Source organism: Phoca vitulina, unplaced genomic scaffold (assembly GCF_004348235.1).
Source record: "Phoca vitulina isolate PV1807 unplaced genomic scaffold, GSC_HSeal_1.0 scaffold19, whole genome shotgun sequence".
Lineage (NCBI taxonomy): Eukaryota > Metazoa > Chordata > Mammalia > Carnivora > Phocidae > Phoca > Phoca vitulina.
In genome coordinates this window covers 8,245,360-8,272,523 of record NW_022589722.1, presented here as the reverse complement: position 1 = coordinate 8,272,523, position 27,164 = coordinate 8,245,360, and the positions used below count along the sequence as shown (strand labels likewise).

The following is a 27,164-nucleotide window of genomic DNA, read 5'->3' as shown; positions in this document are numbered from 1 at the left end:
ATGCTTCACAACTAGGTCAACAGAATAAATAATGAGTTCACTACTGCCATTTATTCTACTAGTCATTCTTACCTAAAGAACATCCAAATATTCTTTGGTAATTAAGCACTTTAAGTTACTACCTTTGGGTGAGCAACGTTTGAATTGAACACTATGTGAGAGTGCCCTCTGGTGGTTTCACTGATAGTGCTTTTTATCAGCCTAACGTGTTGATCCACCTCACCAATGGACACATGAGAACTGGGTAGTTAAAAAAAAAAAAACTGGGTAGTGCATTTTTCATGAAGCTAAATTAATTCCATTTAAAGGACCGTCCCACCTTATGTAGTTTTTAAGTTTCAGGGAAAAAGGAGACAAAAAAGTGGACATTTAATAAAATGTTAGTGATGGCAGATAAGTACCACTGGGGTAGTAGGGAATGGAAGGAGCAGAAAGGAGGTGATGGTGGTGATAGAATATGTACTTACTTAGCAAAACTAAATAACAGCAATCCATGAAAACCAAAATTCCAGCAACTACAGTATTGATCTGTATTTCTAATACAATAAGATTGAAGTTAATTCTCCAAAGCTTTGACATGCGGATGTGTGGTTTAAGAATCTTACAGTTGAACAATCTCCATTTAGTTCATCTTTGTACTTAGAAAAAAATTTTTTATTTAATTCAATTCTTTATTCTCCCTACTTTTAAAATGTGGCATATCTCAATCTTTATAAAAATTTGGATATAAATCAGCCTGAAAAAAATTTAACCATTTTTCAATGTCATTAAACATGTCTGGTAAAACTTTCTGATTACTAAGTTCTATCAACTTGTTTTTCTTTAATCTTTCCCCCCCAATATATTAATGAAGAAGTAAGCCACTAAAAGACATTTCGTTTTGATAACAGAGGGTGGCCATTATTAATTATTTCCCTTACTCTTCCCTATTTATTATTCCATAGATTCTACTAAATACTTAAACCTTCAGCTAGAGTTCCTTTATTAAAAGAACTAGATTCAACAACAGCCTTTAAATGAAGTTTCATTTCAATGAATTTCATTTCAATTTCCCTTCACTGAAATCATCTTTCACATCAAATTTTAAAATACCACAAATATTTTACAAGTTTGAATAAAACATTTCTCCACCTTCTTAAGAGATTCCTCACCTCCTAAATAGAAATCACAGGGGCAGTAATGCCATCAAAGATCACATATAAAGTGGTAGTGACAATCAACAGCAGAATAATCTATTAATGTTCTCATAACACTAGTTTAGTGATATTAACATTTTAACCAGAGCTGCATGTGTTCTGAAGCTAGCATAATTTTTTAAAGAGCCAGTAAAAAAAAAAATCTCAAAGCAAATTATATAATTTGTAAGCAAAATGTACTTTCTTTCTAGGAAAGTACATTCTTGGGTGAAAGAGAATACCCCTTTGTCACTGTAATGCACTGTAAAAAAGCTTTGGGGCCTGACCATTTGGATTTTGGCTCTCCCACTTGCTAAGTAGATAGGGTTCAAGTCACTTGGCCCTACCCATAAAATGGGGATGATGCTCTATCTTTAAAGGATTATTGTGAGAATTTAATAATGATGTATATAAAGGACCCAGCAGACAGAACTAATTAAAATGTAACTACAGTTGACCCTTGAACAACAAGGGAGTTAGAGATACCAACCTGCTATGCAGTCAAAAATCCATCTATAACTTTGACTCCCCAAAAACTTAATTACTAATGACCTACTGTTGACTGGTAGCCTTACTAATAACATAGTCAGTTAACATATATTTTACATGTTATATGTATTTTATATTGTATTCTTACAATAAAGCTAGGGAGAAGAAAATGTTACTAAGAAAATCATAAGAAAGAGAAAATACATTTACAGTACTGGACTATATTTATTAAAAAAAAAATCTATGTATAAATGGACCCACACGATTCAAATTGGAGTTGTTCAAGGGTCAACCGTAATTTAATTATTTCCTAGAAGCCACAAGAAAGAATTGTAACATTTATTTTCTGGGTGGACCTCATGAGTTTCTTTTCAAAGGCAATTTAAAAATCTCCTTGAGAAGGAGAGCCATGCATATTTCTATTAATACTAACAATATTTGGCTGATAATGTAAAAATGATCACACTACACACATAAAAATAAATGGTAGATCTTAATATCTCAAAAGCAAAGTAAGATGAAGTAGGTTTCTGTAAGTAAGAATGTCAAATCCACAATTCCCGAATATATATAAAGAAATATACATGCTAATACATGAAGACATTTTATTATTTTGCTATATAACATATTAGTAAATATACTCAATTGCATTTTCTCAAATGGCAAATGAGACACAAGATAACATCTTTTTAATTCCTGAAAACCTCAGTATCATCTGTCTTTTGGAGGATCCAGTTTCCTACGACGTCTATGATACCTTGAAAAGAAGAAAATATTTGAGATATTATTTTATTAAATATTAACTGTTCCTGAAAGAAATATCAAATTTCTATGATTAGTTTGTTGTTCATTAGTACTCAATGAAATCAATGAAACCTAATATAATGTTAGATATATCCAAGATAAATATCAGACATAGGGCTCGATCCCAGCACCCTGAGATCATGACCCGAGCCGAAGGCAGACACTTAACAGACTGTGCCACTCAGGCGCCCTGGGGAAGTCACACTTTCTTATGATGCACAAATTTCAGTATCTGCTACAATCACTAGCCAGGGGCAAGCACCTTAATTATAGGGTGCCCTTAAAACTTATCAGACTCGGACCCTTGAGAGAATTAAAAACCCACCCTATTAATAATTAACAAGAGAGTTAAACCAAGACTATTCCTGGAAAACCAAGACACACTGTTACCCTTCTTAAATAACACAATGACTCAGTGACATCTAAGTCCACAGTTCTTAACCCAGAGCAGAACTTTTATCTCCTGGTTCACACTGCAGCCTGATGTTCAGATCTGTTTCCTACTGCTGGGAGTAACTAATTTTTGTGCCTCCATGGAAAAATAATAAATAGTTATTTAAATAAAAGAGTACTGCTATTCATACATTTATAGGATCGCTCTACATTTTAAGAAATTTAAAATTATTTTCCAAATCCTTCTTACTTTCCATCAGGCCTTCTTTCAATCCTTCCATCCTTCTTTCCTTCAACATAACTTTGTATGTAGTAGAGCTATGTTAGCTTACTATCTTCTTTTTTAAGAGGTATTATGACAATCAGGATCATTTACCCATTCATTTATTAATTTTTAGATGTGTGAGCATCTACTACATGCCAGCGACTACTGCTAGGTGCTAAGAATTCTGTAGTACACAAAACAAGACAAAATCTCCACCCTCATGAAGCTTACATTCCAGTGCAGGAAACAGGAAAACAAGTAAGTTGGCCAGGGAAGGTTTCAGGGAGTAAAAATCCAAAGGAAGTGAGAAAGCTAGGTTTGCTGATACTAGCAGGAAGAGAATTCTATGTAGTGTGAACAGCAAGTAAAAGGGCTCTGAAGGAAAGGCATGTTCAAGGAATGGCCAAGAGGCCGTGTGGCTGGAACAGAGTAAACAAGGAAGAGAACAATAGGAAATGAGAGTGGAGAGGTAATGGAGGATCAGATCACACAGGTTCTTATAGGTAACAGTTAAGGCCTTTAGCTTTTTTCTGAGTAAGATGGGAAACTATTAGAAGGTTTTCAACAGAACAATTGTAAGAACTAAGGGAAGTTTTAACAATGTTACTCTGGCAACGTGCTAAGAACAGACTATAGAGAAGTAAAGCAGAAGGAGAGAGACCAGTTAGGAAGTAACTTCAATAAATCAGGCAAAAGATGGTGGCATGGACCAGGATGGTGGCAAAAGCAATGGTGATAACTGGTCAAATGTGGATATATTTTGGGAGACAGAGCTAATAGGATTTGCTGACAGATCAGATGTTGGGTGTAAGACAAAGAGAAGAGTCAAGAATGGCACCAAGGTTTCTGGCCCAAGCCACCAGAAGAATGGAGCTAGCATTAACTGAGATAGGGAAGGCTATAGGAGAAGCTGGTTTGTGGGAGACCATCAGAAGCTCAGTTAGAGACAATATTAAGTTAGGATGCCTATTAGACATGTCAAGTAGGCAGCTGGAAGGATATATAGTTCTGGAGGTCAGGGGACAGGTCTTGACCAGAGATAGAATTGGGAGCCATTAGCATGCAGAAGGTATTTAAAGCCATGAGACCGGATGAAATCACTGTCTTAGAAAACGGGACAGGAAGGAGCAGACAACCGAAGACTGATCCTTGAGCACTCCAAAACTTAGAGGTAAAAAAGATGAAAAGGAATCGTAGAAGAAACCAAGATAGCATATGAACTATGGATATGTAAAAAGGGTTTCAATGGTTATTAAGGTTGAATTAAGGAGAAAAATAACAGAAAACCCACACACAACCATTAGGGACTGTAATATTGCTAAAATGACGTGTTCTGGAAAGAATTATAATGGAAAGAATGCACCATCACTTTTGATTTTTTTCATGCCAACTGAGGAAGACTGAAGAAAGGAAAAACAGCTTGTACATAAATGCTAGCAACTAAGGGCACTGACATACTTGTTTTCTGAGTACTGGCGACCCTACAGGCCAACAGGAGATACCTCAGGGGCTGCTGGGGAGGGCAAAACAACTCATAATCACGTCCTCAGCAACTATTTACAAAGGGGCTATCTAACACAAACTGCTGTTGGGAATATGAAAAAAATGGATTTGCATAAAGGGCACCTTTCAAAGAGTATGTTCCAAGTTCCATGACTTCTGGTAAATATAATGTAATGGCTAAGCTAGTTTAATTTGTTTTCATACCCGTAATATCAAAACAGGAAGTAGCAGGAGCTGCATGGTTACATATGTTATCTTTTGAAATCAACCTCTGCACAAATGAATGTAAAAATAGTCATTAGGGCAAAGGCAGAGGGTAAGGAACTAAAAGTTCAATTTAACCCCAAACCCAATGTCCTGGATTTCCTCATCACCCACCTCCCATATTAAAAATTCAAAACAGCCCTAGCACCCACTCTCAGTATAAAGCCCAAATCTAAGAATCTCTGAACTGCCATCCCAAAGTAAATAAAATCACCAGGGTTAGGAAAAGGCAAAAGGCAATTCACAAATTTAGTAGTAACAATATTAACTTTAGACTTCCAGACTTGAGATTATCTAATCACCAATGTTTATTGGCCACTGGGCTATTTCATAGCATCAGTTTTGTACAGTCATGCTACCTACCCTTCCAGCCCACCCACTCTGGGCGAAGTCAATAATTAAATGCATGTAGGTTCAGGACTGAATGAAGTGAGGCAACACCTTGGGATCATGAAACTCACTTTGCTGACCTTGATTAAGAATTTGATAATAAGGAACATCCTACTCTACCTGAGACTCTCCTAAATAAAATGGGAATTGAATAAACTGACATAATTTGATAGCTAAACTCTGGGAATAAAACTTCTAAGAATCACTGAGAAATTTACCAGTGGACCACCCCCAAAACTAGCATAAATAAAGTACCATTTCAAAGAAAAACTGAGGGGCACTTGGGTGGCTCAGTCGGTTAAGCGTCTGCCTTCGGCTCAGGTCATGATCCCAGGGTCCTGGGATTGAGCCCCGCATCGGGCTCCCTGCTCTGCAGGAAGCCTGCTTCTCCCTCTCCCACTCCCCCTGCTTGTGTTCCCTCTCTCGCTGTCTATCAAATAAATAATAAATAAAATCTTAAAAAAAAAAAAACTGAACACCTTCAAGGAGCTGTGAAGATAATTAGGTAAGATAATATTTCATCAGACAGCAACTGAGCAAGCACTCACACACTGTATTAAGAATATTGTATTAGAGATCACGTGGAAAAGTACAAAACAAAAGATGCATTCCTGATGAAGAGAGAATAATCTAGAGCAGGCGATGTAAACAAAAAATTACCCACAAATATAAATATAACATTAACAGATATCTAGCCACCTATATAGTTGGGCTAACAGGGGTAACAGCTATTCAAAATGACTATAATCAAATTAAATTTCATGAAGAAAGTGAGCTAAGGGCAAATGACAGAAAAATGAAAGTACTGAAAATCAAAGGAAACAGCATTTAAGATGGCTTAATACTGAAATGAAAAGTAAAACTGGACAAAAAAGCAAAATCCAACTATATTCTACTTCTAAGAAACCCACCTGAAATATAAAGACACAGATAAGTTAAAAGTAACAGAAACAGATAGATCATGTAAACACTAGTCAAAAGAAGCCTGGATGGGCTATATTAATACTAGACAAATTATGTTTCAGGATATGAAATATTAGCAGCAATAAAAAGAAGACTTCAGGGGCGCCTGGGTGGCTCAGTTGTTAAGCGTCTGCCTTTGGCTCAGGTCATGATCCCAGGGTCCTGGGATCGAGCCCCGCACTGGGATCCCCGCTCCGCGGGAAGCCTGCTTCTCCCTCTCCCACTCCCCCTGCTTGTGTTCCCTCTCTCGCTGTGTCTCTCTCTGTCAAATAAATAAATAAAATCTTTAAAAAAAAAAAGATTTTAATTTATTTATTTGACAGAGAAAGCAAGCACAAGCAGGGGGAACAGCAGAGAGAGAGGGAGAAGCAGGCTCCCCACAGAGCAGGAAGCCTGACGCGGGACTTGATCCCAGGACCCTGGGATCATGACCTGGGCTGAAGGCAGACGCTTAACCGACTGAGCCACCCAGGCGCCCCTTACATGATTATATTTTATCTCAAAACCACCATGCAGAATTTACCCGAAGAATATGAAAACACTAATTTGAAAAGATATGCACACCCCTACGTTTATTGCAACATTATTTACAATAGCCAAGACATGAAACAATCCAAGTGTCCATCTATAGATGAATAAAGAAGTAAATAAAGATGAAACATATATATATACATATATATATGGAATATTACTCAACCATAAAAAAGAATGAAATGTTGCCATTTGTAACAACATGGATGGATCTAGAGGATGTACACTGCTAAGTGAAATAATCAGTCAGAGAAAGACAAATACCATATGATTTCACTCATATGTGTAAACAAAGATAAAAAGAGACAAACCAAAAAACACTTAACTACAGAGAACAAATGGGCAGTTACCAGAGGGGAGGTAGGTGGGGGGACAGATGAAATAGGTAAAGGGGATTAAGAGTACACTTATCATGATGAGCACTGAGTAATGTATAGAATTGGTGAATCACTATATTGTACACCTGAAACTAATATAACACTGGAATTAATTAATCAATTACATTTTAAAAACCACCAGGCAAATTAGGCATTCTTATTTCTATTTTCTTTAAAAAATAACAAGATTAAATAAATAGCTAGTAACTAGCAGAGGGAAGATGATCTGAGTAAGCCCAGGCCCCTTTAAAACAAAGTTGTACACTCAGAAAAGAATTTTGCTTTAATGGAGTTTAAAAAGCACAAGATTGAGTATAATATGAGATAGGTCTATTCATATAGGAAGAGTTTAACAATGTTTAACTATGGGGCATAAGGAATGAGTAAGTATAAAGAAAATTTCTACTTTACACTTCACTGCATTATTTAAAAATACTTTAAACGAGTGTTTTGTATCGGTTAATAAAAGCTTATTTAAAAAGATATTATATACCCGCAATTATTAAATTCATAATGGGTCCCAGTCTTTTGATTGCCCTAATTTATTTTTATTTTTTTTATTTTTTTATTTTTTTAAAGATTTTATTTATTTATTTGAGACAGAGAGAATGAGAGAGAGCGAGTACATGAGAGGGGGGAGGGTCAGAGGGAGAAGCAGACTCCCTGCTGAGCAGGGAGCCCGATGCAGGACTCGATCCAGGGACTCCAGGATCATGACCTGAGCCGAAGGCAGTCGCTTAACCAACTGAGCCACCCAGGCGCCCTGATTGCCCTAATTTAAAAATTGTGAAATATTTAATAAAACATCCTTCTATACACTGCTTGATGTTTAAGAAGAGCTCAATGACATCTAGAAATCAACACTTGATAATGGCTTACATTAATCCAAAATAAATATTTAGATAGCAAACAAATACTTGTTGAGTGATTAGTGATCACACCTTAGCTTATTTAAAATTCTGAAAGATGATGCATCACAAGGACAATGCCTATTGGTAAAAATTTTCTTTATATACATAAGCTAGTATCTGGAGTTTTTCTGCTAAACTCCTTATTAGGAGAGATACTGGGATAATCAACTGCATCTAATTAAAGTCTGCTTAAAATTGCAGGTGCCTAGTAATCCTGATGGGACAAGACATACCAGAAGATTAAATTAATTAGCAGTCAAAAGCTAGTAAGCAGTAATAAGATTAAATAAGTAAGATTAAACATAGGTGGGATACTAGACATAAAAGTCTGAGGATAACACGCATGATTTTAAGACTCGCTAATGGTCTTCTTGCCTTCAATTTTGTTCCCTTCAAGTCCCCTTTACAGGACTTTTATAACTACAGTGATTTGGTTATACACAAAAGACGGCAGAAGATTGCAGCGATATGGAACACACAGGAAGAAAACAGGTACTGAAAGTCATCACAGAAGAATTTCAAGATAGGGCTTGAACTAAAATATCTGGATAATGAGACAAAATAAAATATAAACATGAGTGATGTTATGAATCATGGAAAGAAATCTCAGAATACAGTAATGACACAGATTTGGGGCTAAGAAATGGTTTGCTGATTTGTTTCCACATACCCTAAATTATGAAAAACCCAGAGAGTATGTATAAACAAAGTGGGTACTAAATAAGAAAGAAAAATCAAAGAAGAGGAGAGAAAACAGAAGCAGAAATTGAAAGACACCATGGTGGCCAAAAAATTGCAGATTTTTATCCTGGGAAATTGATACAGAAATATCACTTTTATTATAGAAAGATTATTAAGGGAGGAACTTTTTTAAGACAGAAATAGAAGAGCTATGTTTTTGTTATATGAATTTAAAACTCTGGACAGATATCTATTTTGAAATTTCTAAGGACATGATACTGGGAATAAGGGCAAGGAAATTAAAAAATGTATAATGGAGCAAGTTGCATGTCATCTATATAATGAATGTAGTTAAAGCTCTTAGAATGAATTTCAGCAAGACATGGAGTATGAGACTTGAGGAATCTCTATTTTACCTAAGGAATCTCTACTTTACCTAAGGATAAGGGAATCTATTTTACCTAAGGATAAGGGAGGAAGTACCTTCTGAATAAATAAGTAAACCAAGCTCCAGATCCATACATCCATTTGCTTTCAGAAATGCTCCCCACCAGCTTGATCCATTGACCCATCAGACTCAACATGACCAACAATGGGTTCATCTTCCTGTCAAACCTGTTTCCCCACATGTATGAATGGCACCACCATCCACCCAAACACCTCTGTCAGAAACTTGAGAGGCTGCCTGTCTCTTCCCACACACACCTAGTCAGTGACGTACTGCTGTTAATTAAAATTCTTTTTTTCCTCCTTCCTCCTTTTATTTCCTCCTTTTATCAAAGTCCTTTCTTTTATTTTCCCCCTTTCTATTCCCATTTCTGGCCCTTTCATTAAGATCTTCAATAAATTTCACCTAGACTATTATAATAGTTTCCAAACAGGTCTCCCTGACTCCAAACTTTCCATATATCACCTTTCCATATACACCTTCCATGTATCCCAAGTACAGAACCCACTTTATGATTTTCTAATGCATTAATTTTTCTTAAAATTTGGCAATGAAAATAAAACCTAACCTCAGCACAATACAAAATCCTTCATAAGACCTACACTCCTTCCTCATATTCTGGGTCCCATCCAAGCTGAACTACTTGCAATTTCCCCAGCATACTCTATGACATCCTGTTCTCTCTGCCCATGGCTAGCTCCTAACCATTCTTCAAGGCTCAATCACTTGCCTTTGTTTATTTACTATATTATCCTCTCTCTTTGACTATAAACAACTTGTAAACAAGGACTGTATTTTTTATCTCCCAGCACTTAGTAGAGCAGGTGGATGAATGTATATTCATTAATTCCATAAGCATGTCCTGCCATGAAATGTGCCAGCCTAGTGCTTAGTTATTGGTTGACTAAGTGAGTAAGAACAAAGTTTGCTCAAACATAAGCCATTAAAAATAGTCACCTCTCAGTTTTGGTAGGGAATAAGATAGATATAAAAGAAAGAAGAATCAAAAGAAGAAAAATATTTAAAGCCAGAGTCAGATAGGAGGTAAGAATCCATGTAATAAAATGTGAGTACTAGCAAACAGGGGCAACTAGTTTCTAAAGGAACTGAGAACTATATACATTGCCCAATCATTTGCTATACCCTATTTTTTTAAACAATAACTTGAAAACTGTTAAATAAATGGATAGGTGGGCTGAGAACAAGGTCAATTATTTGGTAGGAGGATGAATAAAAACAGTAAATGACTATATCACAGAATAGAAAAATTTTCAAGAATTCTCGCAAAATTCACTGAAAGCTTTGGTTAAATTCCCCGACTAAAATAAAAGAAAAAAGAAGTACTATTTCATTTTAGCTACACTATTTGTACATCTAAAAATACCATTTAAGGGGCGCCTGGGTGGCTCAGATGGTTAAGTGTCTGCCTTTGGCTCAGGTCATGATCCCAGGGTCCTGGGATCGAGTCCCACATCGGGCTCCCTGCTAGGCGGAGAGCCTGCTTCTCCCTCTGCCTCTGCCTCTCTCTCTCTCTCTCTCTGACTCTCATGAATAAATAAATAAAACATTTAAAAATATATATATATTAAAAAAAAACAGGGTGCCTGGGTGGCTCAGTCGTTGAGCGTCTGCCTTCGGCTCAGGTCATGATCCCAGGGTCCTGGGATCGAGTCCCACATCGGGCTCCCTGCTCTGTGGGAAGCCTGCTTCTCCCTCTCCCACTCCCCCTGCTTGTGTTCCCGCTCTCGCTATGTCTCTCTCTGTCAAATAAATAAATAAAATCTTTAAAAAAAATAAAATAAAATAAAATAAAATAAAATAAAAATACCATTTAATAGGTGATCATACTGGGTGTTAATTTCCCCATGCAGACTACAACCTTGGAAGTTTGTTAATGCAAGAAAAGTTACACATTCTTTTAGTTGTCAAGTGGGAGTTAAAGAAAAGAACTTACTGTCCACGAGGATACCAACGGTGCTTAGTAGTAAAGAACATTTTGCTAAGTTGTTCTATCATGGGTCCTTGCTCAAATTGCTCATTTTTTTCTTCTAATCTGGTTTTCAGCACTTGGTCATGTGTTTCTTCATTATTATGCACAGGATCTGGCCGAGGTATAGGCTACAAAATAATCAGAAATCAACAGCATCAAAATATAGGAATGTTAGCCAGCATTTGACTGAGTTTACAATACAACAATTAACACACTCCGGAATTCATTATAGTACCTCAAGGTAGGTAAGTAAGTTTTCAGAACAGAATTTTTACTTAGTTGCATTATTCATTAAAGAATCAGAAATAGGGGCGCCTCGGTTGGTTAAGCATCCAACTCTTGATCTTGGCTCAGGTCATGATCTCAGGATTGTGAGATCGAGCCTCTCGTCAGGCTCTGCACTGGGCATGGAGCCTGCTTAAGATTCTCTCTCCCTACCTCTTACACTGTTGGTGGGAATGCAAGCTGGTGAAGCCGCTCTGGAAAACAGTATGGAGGTTCCTCAAAAAGTTGAAAATAGAGCTACCCTACGACCCAGCAATTGCACTACTGGGTATTTATCCCAAAGATACAAATGCAGTGATCCGAAGGGGCACCTGCACCCCAATGTTTATAGCAGCAATGTCCATAATAGCCAAACTATGGAAAAAGCCCAGATGTCCATCAACAGATGAATGGATAAAGATGATGTGGTATTTATATACAATGGAATATTACTCAGCCATCAAAAAAATGAAATTTTGCCATTTGCAATGACATGGATGGAACTAGAGGGTATTAAGTGAAGTATGTCAATCAGAGAAAAATAATTATCATATGATCTCACTGATATGTGGAATTTAAGAAACAAAACAGAGAGGGCGCCTGGGTGGCTCAGTCGTTAAGCGTCTGCCTTTGGCTCAGGTCATGATCCCAGGGTCCTGGGATCGAGTCCCACATCGGGCTCCCTGCTCGGGGGGAGGCCTGCTTCTCCCTCTCCCACTCCCACTGCTTGTGTTCCTGCTCTCGCTCTCTCTGTCTCTGTCAAATAAATAAATAAAATCTTTTAAAAAAAAAAAAGAAACAAAACAGAGGATCATAGGGGAAAAGAGGAAAAAATAAAATAAGACAAAACCAGAGAGGGAGACAAACCATAAGAGACTCTTAATCATAGGAAACAAACTAAGGGTTGCTGAGGGGAGAGGGGTTGCGGGATGGGGTAAGTGGGTGATGGACATTAAGGAGGGCACGTGATGTAATGAGCACTGGGTATTATATAAGACTGATGAATCACTGACCTCTACCTCTGAAACCAGTAATACATTATATGGTAATTAAATTTAAATAAAAATAAATTTAAAAAAAAGATTCTCTCTCCCTCTTCTTCTGCCCCTCCCATACCTCTCTCTCCTCCCCCTCTTAAAAAAAAAAAGTCAAATATTTTTCCTCTCATATCAAGTTTTGGGTTTCTTTTCCAATAATGAAGTTCTTATTTAATGTTATTGTTCCCCCAATAATAAAGCACTTATTACTTTTTTATTTCCCAAAACTATAAATTGTGCCCATTATTTTTTAACTTGAAAGTTTTTTTTTTTTTTAAGATTTTATTTATTTATCTGACAGAGGGAGACACAGTGAGAGAGGGAACACAAGCAGGGGGAGTGGGAGAGGGAGAAGCAGGCTTCCCCGCAGAGCAGGGAGCCAGACGTGGGGCTCGATCCCAGGACCCTGGGATCATGACCTGAGCCAAAGGCAGACGCTTAACGACTGAGCCACCAAAGGCTCCCCTTTAACTTGAAAGTTTACAGTCTCGGGTGCCTGGCTGGCTCAGTTGCTTAACTGTATGCCTTCGGCTCAGGTCGTGATCCCGGGGTCCTGGGATTGAGTCCTGCATTGGGCTCCCTGCTCCATGGGAAGCCTGCTTCTCCTTCTGCCTCTGCCCCCCTCTCTCTCTCTCTCTCGCTCTGTGTCTCTCAAGAATAAATAAATAAAATCTTAGGGGGGGGAAAAGTTTACAATCTCTAACCTTGCTTATCATTAAAGTGAGATACAATGAAAATGGTATTTCTTACATCCAAAGGAAACAAAAAAATTTCAGTGTGTTCATTTTAGGTGACTGAAATGTCATCAAATGATGCTTTATGATAACTTGAGTACTTTTTCACCTAAAGACATCAACTACTAAAAATCTCATCTCCTCCCCAACACATTTGAGTGATATAACATATTCCCATCAGTAACACTAGCTCATTAAAGCCTTTAAGAATCACTGTTTTGGAAAGTCAAGTCATGTATATTTTAAATATTACATGATGATGTATGTAACACAAGGTGGTAACATTGTCTTGCTTTACAAATACCATATATACGTATTACAATACAATGAAAATCTGAATTTTTAACCAGAAAGAAAATAATTCAAACATAAATGTCTTTACATTCATACACTATTAATGACAACTACTACATTCTCCCATTGTATTAAATGCTATAGCATATAATTATATTTGTTAGGCATATGTACATAAAAAATAAGACTTCTTTAAAAAGCAGTATCTAAGCACATGAAGGTGGCACAACTGACTCAATACTACAGAAATGCAAAGTAACAAAAAGATATTAGTGAGAGGTAGAATAGGAGCCAAGTCAGAGCCTTGTTACAGAGGGCAGAATGCATTCTACAAGGAATAACAAATATTAAAAGTAGGAAAGAACACACGATAAAGAGATAAACTTTAAAATGGATCTTGAGGGCACCTGGGTGGCTCAGTCGGTTAAGCACCTGCCTTCGGCTCAGGTCATGCATGATCCCAGGGTCCTGGGATCTCCTGCTCAGCAGAGAGTCTGCTTCTCTCTCTCCCTCTGCCCCTCCCCCCGCTCATGCGCTCTCTCTCTCTCTCTCTCAAATAAATAAAATCTTTAAAAAAATAAAAATGGATCTTGAGAAATCAGATTATGAAAGGCCTGCAAAGTTAGACTTGTAAGTAACAATTTGAGATAAGTAGAAATAAGGAACCACTTAGTGTGGGAGGGAATGAGCAGGTAGTATAATAAAGAAGTTAAGAACTTGAGCTTTGGTTTCTAATTCTACCACTTAATAGCTCTGTGACCTTGGACAAGTTATTTAAGCTCTTAATTTCCCTTTCTGTAAAGTCAGAGAAATAATACCTACCCAAAAGGGCTTGGTGAGGATTAAATGAAATAATAATATATGGTATGCTTAGCTGTCCCTTGTACTCTTAAGAGTTCAATACTGGTAGGTAGCTACTAAGATTTCTTTAAGGCCTCAAACAGGAGAGAATTTACTTTAAAGAAAAAGTCCTCCTTAGACATTTAAAGTAATTTTAAAAGATCATTACTTGTATGTAAAGTGAAATATTAGTAAGTGTCTTTGCAAGTTACTATGAGACCCTCAGAGGCCTAGCAAACACAGGATTAGAACTTATAATAGTTTTCTCTCTTTTAGGTGACTATACTTGTTGCTAAAGATCAAATGTTTTTAGTATTATCAAAAGTTAAGTTGTTTCCAAGTATTCATGAATGTTCCATTGTCTCTCTTCCTATTCCCAAGCAGGCTCAATTCTAATATATCACAAATTCTCTCTGCTTTGTATGATTAAACACACTTCTTTTCCAGGCACATAGATAAAAGACATCGGAATTAATGGATTCTTCAAAGTCTATATACCAAGAGCCTCTGGCTGATTCAGAATTGATTTTTAGGTAGCATTTGATCTCCTTGATCAAACTTCAAAGAAAGGACACATGACTATTTCAAAAAAGGAAAAACTAAAATAAAACTGTCAACTTTAAAAAACATTCAGAACTGTCATCCTGAATTTTCCTTGTTTCTCTTAAGAATTTTCAAAATTTGACTTTTGAAATTTTCCACCAAATCAGCCACTAAAAGAATTGCCTAGTGCTTACATTTTAGTATTTCCAAGTCATTATTTTTGCCCCTGGTGTAATATCTTTATTTTCGTAAACTAGAAATCCTAAATTCTAGAAAAACATTTTTAGAATATTAGTACTTTTAATAAAATATATACTCGGCAAAAGAAGAAGGAAGGATCTTTCTTCACAGATCTGGATCTGTGGAAAACAATCAACATGTTTTAAATTCAAATTACCAGAAAACCAAACATGCAAACCATCCTAATTTTCTTAAAGCCAGTCTCAGTAGGTATTTCTACATATGACCAGGATCTTTGTATGCAGTTGCTTTTCAGGGCCTAGAGAATCAAAGGTCACCCTGGAGTTGCAGCAGCCCTACCTCCTTGAGAAAAGAAAAAAAATCAAGACTAAACTTCAAGTCATGTTGGAGGGTATTTATTTATTATCATGTACTATCTGCATGAGATTTGTAAATCTAGATTCAAAAAGAACATAGTGTATTCTAAATTCTAACAGTAACGTGTTTTCAAGAATGTTTCTTATTGTGCAGCCCAATCTACAATTTATTACTTGAGAAACAAAAAAATTCCATGCTTCCCCATGTGAATGTCTCTTAGCCCTAAAACAGAAAACCCATAAGCATGAAGAGAGAGGAACAAATTTATTCATTTAATCAACACATATTTAGTGTTCACTTACCAAGTATAGGTGTTATTCCAGATGCTAAGGATATACCAGAGAACAACACAGAGCCCTGTCCTCATGGAGGTTACATTTTAGTGATGGGAGATAGACAGAAATACAAGAAAGTATCTATTGTGCCAGAAATGATACAAGCCATTGAGAAAAGACAATAGGAAGGAGCCCAGCAGTACCGGTACTACATTAAGCCCAGAGGTAGGAGCCTGCCTAATGTACCTGAAGAACAGCAGGGAGGCCAGTGTGGTGAGCAGTGGAATGATTACATGTAAAGTGATAAGAGTGATCTTCTAGACAAGAGAGAGAGAAAGACAGAAAGAGGGAGGGAGAGAAAGAGGGAGGAAGGAATACTGATGATGTGAGAGAGGAGACAACAGCTACAATGGGAGTGCAACAGAAAAAAAGGAACCAGGGAGTTGGACATGTATGCAAGGCAGTGATTATAATGATGGACCATGGAATCTATGCCAGGCAAGGAGAGAAGTGAGAATGTGTGAGATGCATGAGGGCTAAGAAAAAGTGCTTTGATCAATGGATGTAGGTCTCAATGAGGAGATGAAGAATTCTTGGAGCTGGGAGACTGGGGGAACTGGTAGGAAGCTAGTGGAATTCTTGAAATCTAGACTGGCAGGAAGGAGGAGCAGGTATTTGTGATTAGAACATCTCTAAAATACAGCAGTGGGAGTGGAGGCTGAGGTAGGGGAAAAAGATGAAGTGAGAGGTCAGGGCACAATACAGCGAGAGCTGGAGTGTTTACAAGCCAAAAGTCAGTGATTTATGCCTATTTTCTACACACTGCCCCAAGAAATGAAATGAAAGAGGTACTGGATTATTGCCTATGATATGTGGCTAGAATACAAAGCAGGCAGACAAAATGGTGAGGTTAAAAAGGGAATAAAAACTAGCAAAATAAAATTAAGCTATTTTCTCAAATCAACCATTATTCTGACCCTAATGATGATTTTTAAAAAACAGGTACCACTAGATGCATCATGGGACGATTTGAATTATCTAATTCTTTTCTCCTCAAAGAGCAAATCAAACATTACTAAATATAGTAAACTAAGGCTTAAAGACATAGAAGGAAGCATTTCAAATATAAAATAAGAAAAAGACTTGGGTCAAGCTAAAATAAATCGTACTGAAGACAAAAGCAAAACTTCCTCTATCTAGTGCTTGGCTTTTGAAGAAATATGGAAAAAATTAAACTAGTCCTTAAAATATATGCCCATGTTGACCCATTAGAAAAAACTGGAAAAAAAAATTCACCAAACATGAAACGGATTATCAGAACCAATATAATATAAAAGGTATAAAACAGCATACCAAAATACAAGTTTTTCATGATTTATTAGATTACAATATAAGGTAGTATGGGACAATGTGTTTTATAAATCTGTACTAGCCAAAAATCACCTACCAGATTTTAGACCAGAAAACTGACGCCATAATTGTGTTTAAATGGTTCACTCTGTATACTGAAAAAGTCTTTAAAGAAAGAAGATGAAAAAGATATGAGAAAAACTGAAATAGTAAAATAAAAACCAAAAAAAGATATAAACCAAATAAAGGAAATCAAACAATTCCATTCTCTTTGGATACTGTAAGGAAATGTGAATATTTCTAACAGCAAATTATAAATTACAAGAGATTTTCTCATACATACTTTTGTATGTTCATATGGAATGTCCACAGAAGGGTGGTAGCACACTATTGTCCTGCCATCCGATGTCAAAGCAAGCTCTACTTTGCTAAAAAAGAATGTTTTAGAAACAGAGTTATACTGTATTCAAGACAGAATGATTTTCTTAGATAAAATTAATTAACCATAAATCCCTGAAGAATAGATGCTATGGCACTAGACTGGCAGACCTGGTACCTGTATCAGAGGGGACAACTCAGACCATCCCACAAAATATGTCAGCTTAACTACCACAACAAACCATTAATGCATAACCCACTCTTTTACCTATTTGTTTTTAGACTATCCAAATCTTTGGGAGGGACCTTCATGTTTTACTCATCACTATTATTAGAACTTTTTTTCCTTATCTAAAAACTACCCTCAGGGTGCCTAGGTGGCTTAAGTCAGTTAAGCGTCTGCCTTCAGCTCAGGTCATGATCTCGGGGTCCTGGGACGGAGCTCCATGTCAGGCTCCCTGCTCAGCTGGGAGTCTGCTTCTCCCTTTCCCTCTGCCCTTGACCCTGCTCGTGCTCTCTCTCTCTAATAAATAAAATCTTAAAAAATAAAAACTACCTTCAAAAAGCTGTAAGAAGTATACTACTTTGTTAAATTATTAAAATTAAATATCAGCAAAGTACATAATCTTTCAGGCAAAGGATCACCTGAATTTCCAATCATAAAGATTGCAGCTGAGCCCTTTTTCTAGATCAAGTGCCTTCTCCAAGTGCCTTTCGCGGAACAGTACAGCTGTAAGAAGTCTCCCGTAAAAAGAGTTCTGCAGTCAAATAAATTTGGGAATTACTGAATACTATCCCTTCCCTCCACTGATATCCCTCAGAAAAACATATTTTGGGCAATACCCCTCTAAATATTTTTTCCAGCAATATTCTGGCTGGATCTCACCCAGGTACCAACTGACCAAGACTATTTTTCAAAGATCCTATCAACTATTATACTCAAATCCACATACATTCTAAGGAGCACAACTTTCAGCTTTCATTAACCTTATGTGTTCTCTAGGTACCTATAAATTTAAGTTTCTAAGGTTTCAATACTAACCAGATTTGAACTAGATCGGCAATTAAACACTACAGTGTATTTTAGCTAACGTAAGATACAGTATTAGGTTGTTTCACCACGATTTTAAGATCAAATAGCATAACACAGCTATAATGAACACTTAATCTATCAAGTGATTTTTGATGAAGAATGGAGTTTTATATAATACACAACACTTATAAGATTCAATCTTTTCAGGTTTAAAAAGTGTTACCTATTACCTAGTCTAATTTCATCACTATCTTAGTACCTACTAAGTATACACTTAAAATTCAAATTAAAACTAGTGTCAAGAAGGAAAAAAATATTTTTTTACCAAAATTTGCAATAAAAACATCATAGCTTAAGAAAATATGTTGAGTTTCTGTACATCAGACTACTACAGAGAAGAAAACATCTTAATCATATATTATTCCTTGTTCTTAGCATAGTGACTAGAATTAAGTACCAAATAAATTGTGATTGAATTAAATTATTTGTAATTTAGGGTTATTCAACATCAACCAAAAGATAAGATAAATAAATGCTTAAGCTAATAGATATGAACCCCAAGAGAAAAAACAAAAAAAACTAATTAACTTTTCCAAAAAGCTAAAGAATGCTTTAGGATAAAAGATAGCATTTCTAACAGCATGTCTGTCTTACAACAAATTAAAGATTCACTGAAACACAATGATAATGATTTTTATTTAAAACATTTATGAGCCCAGATACTGTGTAAATAAGGCCGCTGAAATAATTTTTAAATACAAAATTAAAGAATAATCAGAAAAGAAAGCAGAAAATACCAAAATGAGAAATAAAATTAAAACATTTCAGATACAACTAACAGACTTATTTTTTCAACTGAATTTAAATACATACCAATTATAGTCATCTGGTAGAGAAGAATATGTAGATTTATGACAAACACAATATAAAGCTCCGTCTGCAAAAACCCCAAGCAGTAAAATGGATTTAGTTCATTTGAGCATATGTTCTCACATAAATGTAAAGCTAGTTTCATTCATTCAACCAATATTTACTGTTTACTATGAAACAGGGGTGTACTAGAGATCGGGGATTCAACAAGATCTAGTCCCTGCTCTCAAAAAAGGTACAAGTCTGGTGAGAGACAATTCCAATATAAATGACAAGCCTTGTTAGGATGGGTAGGCATTGGGAGAGGGCACACAGACAGGTTACAAAATAGGACTGTGCAGTTTTAAGAATGCCTTTCCAGTGAAGATGATGTCTAAGGTGCTCTGAAGGATGGAGGGATAAGCAGGAGTTGGCAGGGGTGAGTACAATGTTCCTTGTAGGGAGTTACAAGTGCTAAGGATCAGAGGAATACAGGAAGGATTTAGGTATTCTAAAAACTTGTAAAAATAAATAAATAAATAAAAACTTTGTGAGACCAAGTGCATGGTACAAAGGGAGTATGTTAAGTGATGAAATACAAAATAAACTGTTCAAATTTAACTTTTCTTAATCAAAATGCTCAGATTTCAAAGCATATTTTCCTTTTTTAGAATATCTGCAAATTCAAGAGCCATAATTACTTTGTTTCTCCTATGTTCAGAGAAACAGTGTTCCTTTAAATACAAAGAAAAAATGTAAATGTAGCTCAGTATAGTTAAAAACAGTTCTGAATAGGGTAGTCCTCCCCCACCCATGTTTTTGTTTTTTGCAGTTTCAGTTACCCAAGGTCAACCACAGTCCAGAAGCAGATGATCCTCCTCCTGACACAGTGTCAGGTCAGGAGTAGCCTAATGCTATATCACAATGCTATGTCGCTCACCTTGCTTCATCTCATCACATAGACATTTTATCTCACATTATCATAAGAAGAAGGGTGAGTACAGGACAATAGAGAAAGACCACATTCACGTAATTTTTATTACAGTACCTTATTAGAATTGTCCTATTTTGTTATTAATTATGGTTGTTAATCTCTACTGTACCTAATTGGTAAATTTATCACAGGTATGTATGTATAGGAAAAAGCATAGTATATATAGGGTTCAGTACTATCCACAGTGTCAGGCATCCACTGGGAGTCTTGGAATGTATCCTCCACAGATAAGGGAGAAATATTTTATATGCTGGCTAAAGCCAAGGATCAACTTCTCTCAACTGAGCCTCCTGCTCCTCAGTATGAAATGCAATCCCCATTTTGTTCAAATACCATTCATCCTTCAAAGTTTAATGCTACTGTTCCATGAAATCCTTTTTCTCCTCCCTGCCCCACAATTCCCATCACAGAGAAAGGAGTGGTCTATTGTACATGTCCCAAAACCTATGCTTCACTTGACATTGCTGTATCTTCTTTGTGGTCTTTTTTTTTTTTTTCTGCATCAGTTACTTATATGTATCAAAGATGTGTAAATAAGATCATTTTCCATCTTTGTATATTCCTCCTTTCCCCAAGGGCTGCATATAGAGGTCTAAACATAAATTCTTACTCCAAAGCATAAAAAGTGCCTTAACAAAACTCACTTCTATCATAAAAGATTGCTCAGCAAAATGTCAATCCCAAAATTCTATTGATGTAAGACTATAAAATACAAAGAATTAGAAATTTAACCTCATCTCTCAAAAGATTTGGTTTTCGATTATCTGTGCTAATATAGAGGAACATTCAGCATGACAAGTCAGAGGATGACATAAACATCATTTACACTTATTTTATTTTCTTCACACTGTTGGGAATCTTCTTAATTATGTATGAATTAATACTAAAAGAAGTTTGTAGTCTCTGAATATAAACCAGCTAGGTGATATACATATTCACTGAAAGAAACAGGGTTGGGCTAGGTGGCAGAGGCAGGACAGACAGAATTAAATGTTTTTAAAATAGGCAGGAGGGAAAACTCAAGACAACAGTATTTCAGTTCAACAAGAAACTGTTAAATTTCTACCCTGTACTTAAACACAGACATTTGTTTGTACCTTCATGACATACATGACATTTTATGTCATATTCAGGTATTTCTTATTTCCATAGATGTCTGCTTCACCTACAAGTGTAGATAAGTTCCTTAAGGCCAGGAACCACACCTCAATCATGACTCTGTCCCCTCCAGTGGCTACTAACAGAGAAGTGACTGCTGAACTGTGTCTAAAATGCTAACTTCTTCACAGTTAGTACATAATTAGAGATATTCATCTGACACTTTATCAAGAGAAAAACTCTAAATATGGTAAATATCAGAGGTTTTAAATATATAATTAGAATTGGGGCGCCTAGGTGACTCAGACGGTTAAGCGTCTGACTCTTGATTTCAGCTCAGGTCATGATCTCCAGGGTCCTGAGATTGAGCCCCGCATCAGGCTCTGTGCTCAGTGGTCTGCTTGGGATTCTCTCTCTCTCTCTCCCTCTCCCTCTCCCTCTGCCCCTCCCCACACCCCCGCACACGAGCGCATGTTCTCTCGCTCTCAAATAAATAAACCTTTAAAAAAAAAGAATTAATGCCAAAGTTAACATCAATCAACTCAATTTACCAAAAAGAATTTCAATGAATCAGCTCTCCATAATTTACAGGCTATTCTTGTTATGTATACATATGTTTAACTGCTTTTTGATAAGATCTATAAAAACTGACAGTCCCACTTAACCTTCAAATGCTCAATATTTTAAGTTACTACAGGAAAGAAGATACGGTAGAAAGTGTTTTAGACTAAATAAGATGGGAAGACCCAAGTCTCGATCACAGCTCTCATCTATCTGATATACAACCGTGGGTAAGTTTCTGAGGGGTCAGAGAACTCAAGTTCCTTCATCTTCATAGAACACCTACCGTGTAGTATTATTCAAAGTTGTAAAATTCAAAGTTGTAAAGATCAAATGACTTAGTATGCTTAAAAACCCTTAAAATATTCTACATTCCCATTGTTGATTGTATATTTTGGAAGGTTTTAAATGTTCCTTTTGGCAAATGGGAGGCCTTTTTATTTCTGCTCACTGAACTTTCTCCCTTAATCATGGTTTTGCTTTGCCTCTAATCTTAATGTTCTTCCTTTTCATATAAGATATCAATAATAGTAATAATACTTTACCTTCAATAATAGTAATTATAGGACTTGTGGAGAATAAGGGGCTTCAGGATGCAAGAAGTTAGGCAGTCACTGAATATTAGGATGACTGAGTAATAATGAAATAATTTTCTGGGGTAACTTAAATTAATTCTTAGTTAACTAGATATTTTGACAACTCCAGTCCATTCAAATCAGCTCACAAATATTTATCACCTACCAGGTATGAGAGGTACTAAAGAAACCAAAATAAATTAGACACTACAAATTTATAATCTAGTAGGTAAAGTATACATAGATAATTTTCACTTATCCAGGGGCAGATTAACTGGTTTTCAGATTAACCTCAGTGAGGGCTAACTGCTGTTTCAGGAAATGGACTAGGAAAAAATGATTAGGTCTGATTTACCATCAGCCTTGAGGCTGGGTTCTAGTCAGGGCAAAGGGTTAAGCAAGCAGAAGTCTCTCTCCCAATTCTCAACAACAAAAATGCTCCTAAGTGATCAAGAACCGACTACTGTTTTGTTTTGTTCTCATTGATTTTTCTTCTTTTTAAGGGAGGGATGAGAGAGAGAGAGAAAGGAGGGGGAGAGGGAGAAAGAGAATCTAAAGTAGGCTCCACACTCAGCACAGAGCCCAATGCGGGACTTGCTCTCACAACCCCGAGATCATGACCTGAGCCAAAATCAAGAGTTGGACGAGGGGCGCCTGGGTGGCTCAGTCAGTTAAGTGTCTGCCTTCAGCTCAGGTCATGATCGCAGCATCGAGCCCACTATTGGGCTCCCTACTCAGTGGGGAGTCTGCTTCTCCCTCTCCCTCTGCCCCTCCCCCTCCACTTGTGCTCTGTCTCTCGCTTTCTCTCTCAAATAAATCAGTAAAATCTAAAAAAAAAAAAAGTTGGACACTTAACCAACTAAGCCACCCAGGGACCCCCTGATTTTAGTTTATATCTAAAGTCTCTTAACAATCTCCTCCTAATTTACTTGATTAAATCTACTTTTTACCTTAGTTTTCAACACTTTTCCCCTAACTCAATAAACAAACATTCAATTACAAATGGCAATAAATAGAAAACATGAAGGAAGAGATTAAGGTCAGCCAGAGATGTGTAAAAAAGTTGGCTTGCATAGGTAAAGAAGAAAAAGCAAACTGATTATTACACTCTAACCATTATCTGCTTTAGAAATGGAAGAAGAGAGTTCACAGAGGAAAGGGAGAGTGAAAGCAAGACTGGTTGCGAAATAAGATTTTAATAATAGTCTATTTATTTATATGGGCCAATGTTTTGACTATCAAACATGTATCAAGAGGCTCTGAAGAAAATATTAGACCATGCACATTTCTTTAAAAAAGAAAGGTACAAAAAAAAAAAAAGAAAGGTACAAATTATATATTAAATTACAAATTCCTTTTCTTTAAAACTAGGTGTCATGCCCAACATGGGGCTTGAACTCATGACCCTGAGACTGAGAGTTGCATGCTCTAACTGACCCAGCCAGGTGCCCATATAAATTATAAATATTTTACATACTATGACATATAAAATGCATTTTTATATTAAACATACATATTTTTAAATGGCTAAGTACACAGAAAACATATACTGAAATCCTAAATATTAGCAATGATTTTTATAAGATGAAATTGTAAATTTGCCTTTTACTTGCTAATTTTAAGAACTACTAAAAAAGTGATATGTGAAAACATAGTGAACATAAGTGATTCAAACCAGAGAAAGTTCCTCTTTGTCAATCCCTCACTTGCCCTCAGCTAAATCCCACTAGTGGTCTATACAGATAACCTTTTTGGTCCACACCTTTTACTCTGTATTTATGCATATACCTATACAGGTATACGGTAGATCATCTTTTAAATGCACAAATGGGATCATACAATAAATACTGTTCCGTGACATACTTTTCCCCCCTTCTATTTAGAGATCTTTTCATGTTGGTAACAGCTGTTGATATTCATAAAGATGTGCCAAAATTTAACCACCCCTTTTGATAGCCATTTAGACTTTCTCCCCTTTTCCATTATTGCAAACACTCCTATTAAGAGGCATATACAATAACTAAACACTTCTTTTTTTGCCTAATAACTAAAGACTTTAAATCTTCTACAGCGAACATGGATTTCTATAATATTCGAAAAATTTTAAATCTCTTTTTAAACATGAAAAAAATCTCACTTTGAATTGGAAATAAATGTTTCCAGATAGCTCTGTTTGATATCGCCCATTTTACTGCTGCTAACGCCATGGTGAATCAAGATGCTTATTAGGTGGTGAGAAAGAAGATGATTTGAAGAGAAACTGATTTTAAAATCTTCTTGCAGGTATACCTATTTTCATCCCTGCATAAAAGATAAAGAAAAATTAATGCCTATGATAAATTAAAGTGATACAATATATTGAACGCTACAAGAACAAGAGGAATCGCTAGCTAGAACTACAGTCACAAGAAAACCTTCTAAACAACTTTCCATTTCCATGCAAAAATGACAAAGAACAACACCAAAATATAAGACCCAACGCCCTGGAACTATGTCCATTACTATTTTTCTTAAATGCACACTTCTCAGCACCTAGTATAGTTCTTTCCATTTAGTGAGCACTCAGCAAATGTGTAATTCCCCTTAGAAAACAGTCACTCACACATGCTACACAAAGCATCCTCCTTCATAATGCTAATGAGTCTGTGTGCAGCCTCTCAGGTGCCATACACATGATCTTACTACATCACTTGAAGTAGGATTGTTTCTAATTAAATTAAAAATTAAACAAGGCCTATCCTTTACCTATTAAATACTGATTTAGAGGAACACATATAAACACTCTAAAGTCCCAAGTAAAATTTCACCCTCTTACATATGTACAAGGTTTTTAACTTTCCAAGGTGCTTTCACTACCATTTCATTTTACTCTATTAATCATGACAGGTATCTTTATTTCATTCATGAAAAAACTAAAGTACAAAATTTAAATGATTTGCTTTCAAGAACTTTAGAGCCAGTCACTTATAAACTGGGAAACTTTGGGCAAGTCATTAACTAAACGACCCTCTGTTTCTTCCACAGTAAAATGGGGAAAACAACCACAACCTCCATGGCTTTTGTCAGTAAATGACTTATAACCATTGCTACATCCCTTGTTTTTAATTAGCCTCAATGACTATTCGTTCCCTTCCCCCAATAGTGATAAAATGGAATTGGGACATAGGCCTCACAGTCTTACTTGCTAGACTAAATTACGCAGGGTGATTCCCTGCACCGTCAGTACATTTGCACTACTTTCCTGAGTTCATACAGTGTGCTTTTTACAGTTTATAACCCCGTTTCCCTATACATTATATGCTCTTTCACAAGTCTGTGAAGTAGGCGTCTCCATTTTATACACTGAGAACCTGAGGTTCAGAGAGGTCAAACGATTTACCTGCCCGCTATACCGCTGCTTTATAGGTGGCATGGGTGGAACGCAAACCCATGTCTTCTGACTACGAACCAAGAAACAAAATATCTGGGGGGACATTAGATCCCCTCAATCAGGGCAACTGGAAAGTCAGATTACTCACTCCAGGGAGAGAAATTCAGACAGTAAATTCCTTGGCCCAGAATTCAACCCCGAAGGAAAAACTCCGGAGACCTTCGAAGGATTCGCGGTTTGAGGAATATGCTACGAGGAGCATCGGGACTAGCACCCAAGAACAAAACCGAAAGACTTGGACTGCAGGGGTCCCCGAGCGATCCGCCGACGCACGAGGGGAGCCCACAGGAAGGGCATGGCCATACGCCAACCCTTCTGCAGGACGGATTGAGAATGGTGACACCAGGGGCTTTACCCTGCCGCGAACGATAGGTAGAACACATCGACATCTCCCCATAAGGCTTCTGGACCTGCCTAGCTTTTAGAAACTCCTTAACCGGAGGAAGAGAGGGTAGCAGTTACCTGACAGCCGCTCACCGCGAGCCCGCCATTTTACCTCAATCCGGGTCCTAGAAGACACCGCTTCACGCACCTCCCTGGTCCGCGGGGCACTCTGGGAAATGTAGTCTCCGCGGGAAGAGCTCCGGGTGGGCTGAGAGCCGGATCTATTGAACTTGTTCCCGTGTTTAGCTGAAGATGTTTGCCTCAACTTGAGCTCATGAACCCCCCTCTCCCCAAAAAACAAAATCACTGACCCATGCACACATCCTTAGAAAGTAGCAAGCACTATCTTTTTAAAAACTTTGTACAAATAATTAGAGGAGTTCGAGATCGATTCTTGTTGAGTAAGCTAAGGTTTCCTGGGGGGAAGAAGTAATTTCAGAGAAGCACTGAAGGCCGATGGGGTTGGATTTGACGTTTGACATAGGGAAGTGGGGAGGCCCTTCCACCTGAAAGCCCAAAACTGTTCTGAGAATTGTGCTGGCTATTCATTATGGAAGGAAGAAAATGTGCAGAATCCTGGACCTTGCCTTATATTTTTGTGAGGCGAGGAGGCCCCCGGGCCTTTGTACTTCCTGTTCTCATTGCCAGCAATGCTTCTCTCTCACCTCTTCTCATGACCACTGCCTTATTTTATACAGGTCTTACTCAAATATCATCTCGGAGAAGACCATATCAAGAAAAGAGCTTCATCTGCCCTTATCCCATTGCTCTCCTTTATTATTC

At 36.9% G+C, this 27,164-nt stretch overlaps 1 protein-coding gene across 1 annotated transcript; it reads right to left on the bottom strand.

The window, feature by feature from the left end:
• Positions 1–1,841: 1,841 nt before the first annotated feature.
• MRPL42 (mitochondrial ribosomal protein L42) lies at positions 1,842–26,543 on the bottom strand. Its single transcript, XM_032416632.1, has 6 exons — positions 26,460–26,543; positions 24,705–24,868; positions 19,364–19,427; positions 17,423–17,507; positions 11,149–11,312; positions 1,842–2,421 (listed from the first exon to the last, which is right to left on the bottom strand). Exons 2-6 carry the CDS (start codon positions 24,772–24,774, stop codon positions 2,376–2,378), a joined length of 429 nt encoding a protein of 142 aa, XP_032272523.1. The 5' UTR covers positions 24,775–24,868; positions 26,460–26,543; the 3' UTR covers positions 1,842–2,375.
• Between the last annotated feature and the right edge of the window lie 621 nt (positions 26,544–27,164).

Bases quoted from the DNA above. Each gene is read 5' to 3' on its own strand.
- MRPL42 (XM_032416632.1), bottom strand. From the start codon at position 24,774: ATGGCGTTAGCAGCAGTAAAATGGGCGATATCAAACAGAGCTATCTGG. The intron at 17,508-19,363 runs GTATGTATTTAA...ATTCTTTTTTAG, and splicing joins CTACCAGATGACTATAATTG to CAAAGTAGAGCTTGCTTTGA. The intron at 11,313-17,422 runs GTATGTATGAGA...ATTATTTTGTAG, and splicing joins TTCCATATGAACATACAAAA to CCTATACCTCGGCCAGATCC.